Source organism: Patella vulgata, chromosome 9 (genome assembly GCF_932274485.2).
Source record: "Patella vulgata chromosome 9, xgPatVulg1.2, whole genome shotgun sequence".
In the NCBI taxonomy this organism is placed as follows: domain Eukaryota; kingdom Metazoa; phylum Mollusca; class Gastropoda; family Patellidae; genus Patella; species Patella vulgata.
Genome location: NC_065887.2, coordinates 3,157,845 through 3,170,255, shown reverse-complemented (window position 1 = coordinate 3,170,255; position 12,411 = coordinate 3,157,845). Strand labels below are relative to the sequence as shown.

At 36.2% G+C, this 12,411-nt stretch overlaps 1 protein-coding gene across 1 annotated transcript; it reads right to left on the bottom strand.

Moving 5' to 3' along the window:
• Positions 1 to 7,067: 7,067 nt before the first annotated feature.
• On the bottom strand, positions 7,068 to 10,363 carry LOC126831569 (E3 ubiquitin-protein ligase TRIM71-like). The gene has a single exon (XM_050562138.2). The coding sequence runs from the start codon at positions 10,169 to 10,171 to the stop codon at positions 8,693 to 8,695; it is 1,479 nt and encodes a 492-aa protein (XP_050418095.1). The 5' UTR covers positions 10,172 to 10,363; the 3' UTR covers positions 7,068 to 8,692.
• Between the last annotated feature and the right edge of the window lie 2,048 nt (positions 10,364 to 12,411).

Sequence of the window (12,411 nt, the reverse complement as noted above, 5' to 3'; positions counted from 1 at the left end):
TAAACGTTTTCTTGGTTTTTTTTTATCTTATGGCACATAGGTGCAACTTGTGATGGGTCTCTTTTTGTGGAGTTCCGAGTTTGAACCTAATATCAGTTCTCGGTAATGAACTTTGTTCGTGCAAACGCAACACTTGTCTTTTTTCACGATTTTAAGCAGTCCCATGTCACACGTTTTGCACGTGCATTCCCTGCACCCTGGCCCTGGGGTATGGATGACATTTTGAGCATCTTGCAAACTGTTCTGAAATTTGAAGCGTGTATCTAATTGTGTTATAAAAATTTATTGTGTGTATTATCAATACTTTCAACTTATTATAAATATTTCTTCTTTTTTTTTTGTTTCGTTTGATTTTTTTTAGACTCAAATATTTGTAAAGTCCCTTGTAATTTTATATTGCAGCATATTTTTTTCCCTTTTCTGTTTTATTTAATGGTGTTTTTATGAGTTTACTTGAAGAATATAAGGGACCAATATTATGTTTGTTAACCGTATAGTAAATGATGACCAAATAATGATGTTTATATATTTTAAATGTTTGGGTTTTTTGTTTATATACATGTACATTTATATTGTATTTGTGATTTTACAGTGCTATTATGTCATTGTTTACTCCATGGACAGCTGTCTAGTCATTCGGATGAGACGAAAAACTGAGGTCCCGTGTACACATTGGCGTGCACGTAAATGCACACTGTATGGCGTTTGCCCGTCTTTATTAGCCCAGTTCGGAGCAAAACAGTAGGTCGTTAAACCCCATTCCATTTCATGTCGTCGATTCCGTTATTTAAAGCGGTTATTGTCCATCTTGCCGTATACAGACATTGAGCTAGAAGTTAATTAAAAAAAAAAGATATTTGAATTTAAAACCAAATAAAAATCAAATTTACTCTTACTAAACAAAATTATTGGTCAACTAATTATTCAGTTAGATCAATACTAACTTAAATTATTGACATTTGTGTCAAAATTATTTTTAAAAGCGGCCAACTTGACGCTTCTGTGGGCATAATATATGAAGTATCTATCAGTTACGAGTAAATTAGACAGTTACTGTCGGTTACACGTAAATTCCTGTTATACGCCTGTTAGACAGTATCTAGTAAGTTTGACAGTATCTATCGATTACGAGTAAACTTAGACAATATCCATCAGTAACAAGTAAAAGAGCCAATCCCGATAGTATTTTGGAGAATAAAATGGCTTTATTTTGTGTTAAAATCCCTTAAAATCCTCTACCTCAGGGTCCAGCAACTAACTCAATATATTGAAACGTTTTCAAACAAGTTAAGCCCATCTGTCTTCATTTGGGGCGTCCCAAGCGGTATTATGCAGTGTCTGGATAAAAACAGACTTTAATTTATAAAAATAATGTGTAGGTGAAATTTACCTTTCGTTATTTTTGAGACTGTTCAAATCGGAATAGTCCCTTTAAATTTGTAAATTAGACACTATCGGTTACTGGTAAATTAGGCGGTATCCATCAGTTACGAGTAAATTAGGTGGTATCTATCGGTAATGAGTAAATTAGGCGGTATCCATCAGTTACGAGTAAATTAGGCGGTATCCATCGGTAATCAGTAAATTAGGCGGTATCCATCAGTTACGAGTAAATTAGGTGATATCCTTCGGTAATGAGTAAATTAGGCGGTGTCTATCGGTTATGAGTAAAGAATGATTTTTTTATATACAGTGAACTAGAGTGTTTAAAAAAGAAGTTTTTATGTTCATCTTATTATGTGCCTTATTTCTTGCAATTAAACTTCCATTATTTCTTGTTATTTTGTTATTTGTTTATTATTAGATGTAGATTTATATGATAAACAACTTATTTTTGAATCTTGATATTTTTAAGGAGCCATGATCCCTACTATATTTAAGTGCATAAAACTGGTTATCACCTGGTGCTTATTTGAGGGATTTTAAAGCCTTTATCAGCCTTTCAATATTTACAAAGATATGATAAAATTAAAAGATTTCACAACATTCAGTATCCTGTACAGATATAAACAACCAAGGGTCACATGTGCATGGTAGAACACATCTATTGATTTGTCTCTTTTTAATCTGAATGAAACTAATCCAGCATCTTGAGTTCCAGCTTTTTATCTGTCAGAAGTCTTGGTTGTCGAGTAATCCTAATATCAAACTCTATTGCATGGATAACAACTTGCTGAAGTGACTGTTAAGATTATCGTGTCCCCCGACTATCCATTAGCATGCATGTATAATTAAATAGGGGTTAACGTGCTATTGCACCGACTGGGCTAACGAGGGAAATGTTGACAGGGCAGCGGCATTACCATCTCCTCATATTTCAAATTCCAAAGGGTATTATACATGCACGCCAAAGTGTACACAGGACCTCGAGTTTTCGTCCAACCCAAGCGGCTGCTGATTTTTATACATGTATACGGTAGTTGTATATTGCATGTAATGTCCGTGTATTGCGTGTCATATTGGCAGATTTATCTTTGTTGCTTTTTGTCTTCTCCTGTGCGCGCGCTGTATCATAAAGTCTGTCATTGAGTCGACTGGCGTGGTTTCGAATCCCCGGTTGTACGTGGCAAGGAGTAGGGTCGCCTGTCCAGCCTCGTGGGTTTTCTCCCGGTCCTCCGGTTTCCTCCCACTGCTAAAGACCCCTACGCGCAAGCGAATTGTGTAAATAAAATTAAACCATATGTTAGTCCCGAAATGACCTAGTTTGTGTTGAGTGGACGTTAAACCCCATTTCTCCCTCTCTCTCTCTTGTCTTCTCCTGGACGTATCATTAGAAACCGTTATGGGCTACATGCCAAATTACGTTCTCAGAACGAAGAGGGACCGACTGTACATTTGTGGTTGGTGAAACTTCTTAAAGGATAATCTTGGCGCCAGTCAATATTGCATAATATACCTGGTTAGTCTTTGTTACGGATCAACCGTGTTACAAATATATTTGGAGTGCATCTAACCAGGTCTCTGTCATATATAATATTGGCTGACACCATCATTACCCTTTAACTACACCCTATATTACCAGTCACTGAGTCAACTGGCGTGGTTTCGATTCCCAGATTGTACGTGACAAGAAGTAATGTCGCTTGTCCAACTTTTTGGTTTCATGTAGGGCCTCCGATTTCCTCCCGAGCGCAGGCGACTGAATGAAATGAAATCGAACTACATGTTAGTCCAGAACTGGCCTAGTTTGTGTGGATTGGAAGTTAAACCTCATTTATTTCTCTTTTATGTGTGCAAGGCATAGGTTGTTCATCTAACCAAATGCATTCAAACCTGCAGTCCTGGGAGACAAGGGTGTGTTCAGGAAACTATGAAGATCATTTGATCATTTATGTGCATATCTGTATAGGATTAGAGTGAAGGGTGGCTAAAACACCGACAATGCTTCGCTCACGTTGCCCTTTTTCGACCTAATTGCGATGAGTAAAGGATAAAAGAAAGATGCTCTATGCGAGCAGAGGGGTTGGGGGATGGTGAAACTGATCACTGGACCCCTCTATCTTACCCTCCCTATAGACACGCGCCCGAGGCCGTCGCTGAATTTTATTTGACTAGCGTAACCTTCTTATGGTTATTCAAATGGGACTTTTTTATTCACTGATTTATATCTTATTATTATAATGGTAACTGCAGGGGGCCGCCTCACACAATTACACAAGAGAAACCTACGGACAGAACGCATATAAATAGTAGTGATACAGACTTCACTCAAAATGGAAAACAAACTAACAATAAAGGAAGTAACTGAAGAAAATAGGGGAATATTTCCCAAACGTTGTATGATGAAAACCGTTAAATGAGATTTTAATTTTTTTTTTAGTTTTCCGAATATGAAGTGTGCTAGTATATTGCTTGTTGTCTACTTCTCAGCGATGTTAGTTTATGAATTCGAAGCAGCTTGTGAAGAGGCAGCCATAAACTAGAAAGCTTTTTTTTTCAAGGGGTCGCCGGTTCGAATACCGTTATTTGCCAAGAAGTAACTTCGGGAATTGGGCAGGAAATTGTGTCTAGCATTTCGAAATAAATAATCCAAGGTATTTTGTTGAAGTTAGTACTGTCAGTAAAATGTTCACTTCGATTTATGTCTACTATAGGTAAAATGCTTCCTACACTTTATTTTTATTACAGATCGATGTAAAACACCTGCGGGTCGTTTAAATATTGGAGAGTCTGCAATTGCCGAAAGTAAAATATACACTTGTTGGAACAGTTATATTCGCAGCTGCACGTACGAATGACTTTTTAAGAAACAAACTTAGGATCGAATATATGTTGATGGTGTTAGATAAGAATCCATCTTAGTTCAGTATTTTAGGACGGATCAGTCCACAATTTCAGATAATTTGTCACTGACAGAATGCTAAAGGTCTATAGATCAAACTAATGCTGAGATAATGTCGATTCAACAGTCGGCAGCTTAGGCTGAACTGAAAACGAAACCTAGAATTCAGAATGGATACAGGGGCGTGTTCAGGTGGAGACAGCGTCAGGTTCTGTTCCATAAGGCGCATGCATATATTAGGATTAGAGTTCAGTGAGGCCAAAATGGCGGCTATGCTTTGCACGTTTATTTGTTCGACGTAATTTCAACGAATGTAAGAGACAACAAAATGTTATCTGCGAAGAGCAGGTGTCCGGAGCCCCTCTTGTTTCCTGTCTGCTATGCAGCCTTACGTCTTTTCCAAGCCCCATTTATGTTGCTGTTATTAATTGATGGGTGAGTCACTCACTAAATAATCTAGGCGTAAAATCTGCTGCTTTCTATGGAAAACAATTACTGTATTTTAATCGGGAGCTACCTTTCGACAATAATAATTCTCTTGTCGGTTTCAAGCACCGAAAAAGCCATTACTGTTCGGTTTTGTTAAATAATTAACCAATACCACTGCCACCACCACACCACATTACGCCATATGTTATGAAAATATGGTCTCTAGTTTCAGCGTGGACGGATGCAGCAAATAGAAATTGGAGAAATGTTGTGATCGGTTTGTAAAGAAGGACGACCCTTCCATCATCTGGCAAGAAAAAAACGTGTCCTAGTGAAAACTAGTAACGTTGTCAATAAGATAATTAATTTGACTATCCGTCTTGTTTAATATTTGAAATGCACTGATTTGATTATAGTAGCGTCGTTCTATATCCTTCCGGAAAAAGGAAAATTTAGAATGCAATTCCAACCAGTCTAAAATAATTTATGAAATTGAATTTCTACTTGTGTATATATTAATTCAGTTGCATATTGAGTTGCATTCCTTTACATATTCCGTTTCAAATTGAGTTATATATTCCGTTTCAAATTGAGTTACATATTCCGTTTCAAATTGAGTTACATATTGAGTTGTAGTTCCATACTGAGTTACATATCGTTAAACCCCATTCGTTGCTAACAAGGTTCATATTTAACATTTGGACACACTAGACTTTAAATGAAATTTTGCCCGGACAGTGACGATATGACCTACTCTTATAGGGTCATTCCACGTCAAGAGTTCTTTAAGACTACCAAATTTGAGTCCTATATCTTCACTGGAATGGTAAAAACAAGATAACCGAAACTCGAGTAAATTATTGATACATATTGGGTTTCGAAAGCTTATCGGCACTCATAAAATTGTCAAGCTACAGACCACAAATTGTACACGGTTTTCAGGTTTTTAATGTTCAATAAAATATAATGTTTTCCAGACTTTTTAAGGAGGTAGATTTCCCACTTTTCTGAAAATTGACCCACTTGACATGGAATGACCCTATAACGAATTCCAACTGCCAAGGGATCTTTAACGTGCAGGCCAATGTGTACACAAGACCTCAGTTCGTTCGTTCCTTCCAAAAAAAACTTCACCAGTGACAAGGGGAAACCAAGCCGGGAAATCTCAGTGAATTTTCTCTGCCAACACCGGGAGCGAACTCGCGATCTCCAGGTTAGCGAGCCAGCGTCTTACTGACTTGGCCACCGTCGGGCCCCACTGGTCTCTAAAACATTGGAACAAATCTTCCGGTGTTGATTAAATCTACCAAATGTTGGACACCTTTTCGGTGATGATCTGGTCAGATTTGGCATGCATCCTTTTGTGTACACGAGCCTCAAGTTTTCGTCCCATCCAAACGTCCCACACACTGAGCCATCGTGCGCCACGTTAGGAGTACAACCCCCTCAAAGTGGTGCTTTATATAATATTTGACACATCGAGCAATGTGTGAAGGATAGAAATGGTGGACGGATGGCCGAATAGTTAGCACGTGTGCGTTGTATCATAAAGTCTGTCTCTGAGTCAAGTGGCGTAGTTTCGATTCCCGGTTGTACGTGACAAAGCGGAGGGTGACCGGACCAATCTCGTGGGTTTTCTCCGGGTCTTCCTGTTTCCCCCCACTGCTAAAGACCCCTACGCGAAGGCCAATTATTGAAATAAAATTGAACCATATATTAGTCCCTAAATGACCTAGTTTGTGTCGAGAGGATAAAAATAATTGATAAACACAACAGGCAACTTATCAAGAGGTCTGGTGTTATATCACTCGCTACACAACCAAATGATCTATATCACTCCTTACACAACAACCAAATGATCTATATCACTCGTTACACAACCCCACTGATACACACAACAACCAAATGATCTTATCACTCCTTACACAACCCCATTGATACACACAACCCAATGCCCGGTAACCAATATATAAGGTGCATTCCCAAGAAATTGTAATTTAGTGTATATGTATATGGAGAGAGGAGATAAACAGTCTTACCATAAAATACTGTATTTCCTAAAAAGCATTCATACGCCGGTCACGGGAAATTACTAACTTTAACCCGTCGGCTCTTACGGGTGCAGAAAGAGGTAATTTGCCTGGTGAACGTTTGACCCCCGACTGATGATCAGAGTTGGCCAGTGGCGTACAGAGGTTTATTGATATAATGCCCCGTACTGACAACAAAGACATTTTAAATATGTCAACACAGATGATATAAGTTTTGTATTCAAATTAAGTCAGGCAGATTGTACAACAAAGTTAACAGTGATATTTTAAAATTTAATTTAAATCCATGAAATGGATCCCTGGTGCATTCCCACCCCCAGGCCGCCCTTGCTCCTCCCTGTACACCACTGGAGTGTGCTGTCACTGTCAGGGCGACCTTCAGATGTAACTTATGGTCGATAACAGCAGATGGTGTAGCTCTGGTATGTATCAAAACCGTAAAGGGTCAAATATATCATAGTGTTTATTACATACTTCACCATGTGACATATGACTACAAGATACTTCAACACGTGATATATAACTACAAGATATTACATACTACAACACGTGATATATAACTACAAGATATTACATACTACAACACGTGATATATAACTACAAGATATTACATACTACAACACGTGATATATAACTACAAGATATTACATGTGATATATAACTACAAGATATTACATACTTCAACATGTGATATATAACTACAAGATATTACATACAACAACATGTGACATAGAACTACAAGATATTACATACTACAACACGTGATATATAACTACAAGATATTACATACTACAACATGTGATATTTAACTACAAGATATTACATAATACAACATGTGACATAGAAATACAAGATATTACATTGATATATGACTACAAGATACATCTACGGTTGGCAATTACAGAATTTCAATCACAAGTTAGTTCTACGGAATATTTTTCACAAAGTTCTACAGAAGGCGATTCGGAATTTTAACCACAAAGTTCTACGGAAGGATATTATAGAATTGTAACCACAAAGCTCTACGGAAGGCTTTTACAGAAATGTATTCACAAAGTTCTACGGAAGGCAATTACATAATTTTCTACACCCGTTTAATGCATATTCTGATTAATTTCACCGAGTGCACATATATCAAGAGTATTATTGTACAAATAAAACCCGGATTACATGTCAGCAATTGTCTTCCAGAGAACGGTTGTGATTATTGTAATGTCACTTCAACAGTAGATTTTAATCATATTGAGACATAATACGTCACACCAACTATGTGACTAATACACCATCACATGTCACGTCCGTCATTATCATAACCACCAATGAATGGAGGTGGGAACAAGTCGCGGGATCTTGAGTCCGAGTCGAGTTCCCATCCGTCACGCCTCGTGTCCGAGTTGATTCCAAAAGATTCGATAAGAGAACATCATTAAACCAATACGTTGTTGGATCGTTTCGATGACTGGATCGTTTCGATGACTGGATAAGCGAACATAAATAAATCCACCCTTTGTGGGTCATTCCGTATCAAATCACCCAATACTGTAAACATTAACCCTTCGATTCAGGAAATATCTTTCTAACAAAACCCATTTCAGCAATATTGATCAATCAGCTACTGAACTATAGTCATTTAAATATTACCGACCATATTACTTTGGTCGAAATCACTAAAATGAAATGCGACTTTTCTCAGGTCAGATACAGCTAAATTTATAAAATCAACTCTGTCAAACCAAATTGCATTAAAACACAAACTGATGAATTGACAAGGCCTTACCGTGTTAGACAATATTCAGTCAGATCATAAAATCACCAAAAACCGTTTCACAATACGAGGGTGCAGTCATGTACATGTAAGTTGAATAGAGTTATATAGTAAACGGTTAACGTGTAGCCTACACAAGTCTTATTTTTTTGTGGTTAATCAGAATCAGAATAATTGTTCGCGTCTTACGTCCGTTATTTTATTAAATGTTACTTGGATTTTCAAGCCTCCATCATGAAGAAATCCACTAGTTGGATCAAGGAGTTTTTTCACTGTGATTCCTCTATTCCAGTATGGTAGACAACTATGGATTCTAACAGTTCCAGCAAATTGTTTAACCACAGATTGTCGATCGTCTGTTTTATTTATAACTTTACATATGACGTCAGCTTTACATGACGTAATACTTTTATCTTCTACGCCAATCAGGTCTAATACAACGGAAAATGATGAGCCTGTACGTACAGCGATACGCCATGAAAAACCTGAAACCACATGACATCTACCACGATACCAACCCCTACTCTCATCTTTCATATTAAAAATATCTTCAATTATATTCGGATTACAACTTACAATTTTACCAATTTGATTAGTTAACAAAGTTTTATCTATCTCTGCTACTTGAAATGTTGAATAGCTTACATCAGGTATATCCAATTTTCTACAACGACTTTCATCTTTTTCCTGGCGAACTTTTGGCAATCTTTGTAAAACTTGAACAATGGACGAATCTTCTAAAACATTCACTGAATATTTAACACTAGCTTTTAAATCTTCTGTTAGTCTTTTAATATCCTCCATCAGTTTTTTATATTTGATATGAACATCATCACTGATATCCCCACCCCACGTATTTTTCATTTTATCTTTGAGTTGATCACCAATTCGTCTCACCTCTCTACAAATAGTATTGACTTGTTCATCAACCTTGTCGCACGCCGTCTTCACGGAATCATTCACCCCACTGTACTTTATGTTTAAACTTTCACTAAATTCTTCAAGTTCATCAATGTGGGTTTTTATTTCTACATTTAATGTTTTTAGTTCACCTTTGATTTCTTCTCTTACACTTTCATCTTGTAAATGTAAATATTCGTGTCCATTATGGTCGATAATAAAACATTTAGAACAGACGACCATTGAGCAATCTTGGCAGTAATATTTCACTCGCTTTTGTTCATGATTTGAACAAACATCATGTGGGCTGTATTCAGATTTGACGTTTTCATTCACAGATTTATCTGCCCCTGATTCTGTAATGGCAAGCAATAGGTCATCACATCTAACCACACTATGGTCTTTAAACATCTTAAACTTATCATGAGTGGTTTTACACGAGTCACATAAATATTGTTGACAATCTTTACAACTAAAACCAGATACACTATTTGTACAAACGTCACATTGTGGAATGCTAATTGTAGGCGTGGTCATCTTCAGTTTAAAGCCATTCACGCCATCCTCTGGTATCCGTGTGTAAGAACGACACAATGGACACGGGAACTGGTCATTAGTGGCGATTCTGTTGAGGTAATCTTCTAAACAAATGGAACAGAAAGAATGTTGACAGTCGAGTATTACAGGTTGATGATAATCATTTAAACAAAAACTACAAACTTCCCTGTCTGTATATTCCGCCATGTTTAAGTATATGACTAGTCATCAGTAAATGCTTTTAAATGTAACAACAGCTAACTATTTTGATTGTCCAACACTTTGGTCTCTACACCCATTACAATCACTAGAACAACTCGATAAATGGCATCCTTTCTTATTTAATAAAATAAAACCAAGTACGAACAATCCAAACCATAAGACAAAATTCGAAGTCTCTAAAACAACGGTGATCGTGTCAAAAAATTATCTCTAGTTGTTTACACCAGGTATGTATACCTGTAGTAGTCACGTGGTATAATTTATAAGGTGACAGTGATATTAGCTATATATATATAGACCTCTAGTCGTTTATACCAGATATGCATAACTGCTACAGGTCCATTTATTACCTCTAGTCGATTACAACAGGTATGTATATCTGAAGTAGTCAAGTGGTACAATATATAAGGTCACACTGACATCAGCTATATATATATATATATATATATATATATATATATATATATATAGAAAAAAATAAAGGTTAAAAATGCCTAAAGAAAGTATATACTATTGTTTAATTGTCTACATGTTTTGCCTGAGCTTGTCAAGACATACAATAACAATGACGTGACGTCATGGAAGAATAAACATACAATAATATAATAATAATGAAGTAGATAATATATAATATATAGCATAATATTGTAATTATTTTGAAATGTTTAATTTGGGTTTGAAATTGTCAATAAAATATTGTTCCTTCATGGGATCTGAATACGGCATCTTAAAGTGAGGGTATATTTTGAACTCGCCCTTACCGCAGATATCAAGGTGTTCACTTAAAGGGATCTTCCTTAAATTTGGTTCCCTGATATGTTTTCTATGAACCATTACTCCATGTCAATAAAAGTATGAACTGTAAAGTAACTCATGTATTATATGTCATAATATCTGCGGTAAGGGCGCAGGCGAAACATGTAGACAATTAAACAATAGTATATACTTTCTTTAGGCATTTTTAACCTTTATTTTTTTCTATATTAACACTACTAAGGTTTAACTTCATACATCTATTGATATATATATATATATATATATATATATATATATATATATATATATATACACCCCTAGTCGACTACATCAGAATAACGTATAATATAATTTATTGTTAAGATATCAGCTCTTTAAACTCCACCTGTATTGTAATATATTGTTACGATATCGGCTATAGGTTGACGTATATTATTATACTACATATCACTAAGCAACATATCAACAACATGTATTATATATACTTGTATAGAGTATTTAACGTGTGTAATATTATGCAAACTATATAGACTGGGATACAATATAATATAAACGATAAAAATTGTACGACGAATACGTTAGTATAAAACACGATAGAGAAATATACCAGATATAGTATATAAAACCAATTCTTCTAGTGCTAAATATCATAGTAATGTTATTATTACATTCCAATAAAGGTTCAACTTTCATACTGTTGTCCAATGAGTAAATGGCTGTCTCACTAACCCAGATGTTGCTCGGGATATTTCGGCGTGGTTTGACCTTTGTCAGTTATGCAGGACGGGGACACGTAACAGACCCCTTGACAATTGGAATTCGATATAAGAGTAGTTCCTAACGCCTTTTCCCTGGCACATGTTCCCTTATGACACGCTGTGTATCTTCATTAGACCGGATAGAGTAGCACACACGCCAAACTACAAACCGGGTCTGGATCATGTTGTTATTTTTAAAACTGTTATAGCCGGGTCTAGATTCTTTGGATTTTTTTTAAACTGATCGTGACGCCAAACCAAATGTACAATAGTGGGAACAATTCTCCCGGTGTTGACCGAGAAAATTATTCAGGATTTCCAAGCGTGGTTTCACCTTGTAAGTGTTGCAAGAACTGTGTTTAGTTGTTCGGATGCGGCGAAAATACGAGGTCGCGTGCACGTAAAAGAACCCCTGATTATAGTAAAGGACTGGATATTTGATAACAGGTTAACTGTATGAATAGTATGTTGACAGACGCTTTCTATGTTTTAAAATAATATTGATATGTCAGTACGATTTCAAAATCAAAGAGGCACTTTAATCAAATCATTCTAGAAAACGACTTACTAAATGGATTAATGCAATTTTTTTTATGAACAGTGTTGACAGTGATACATTCATTACAATTCCAAGATATTACGAGTAGGTTTAGAGTTTGTACACAGTCTATACATCAGTATCTGATGTGTCCATCGCGAGTGTCAATAACA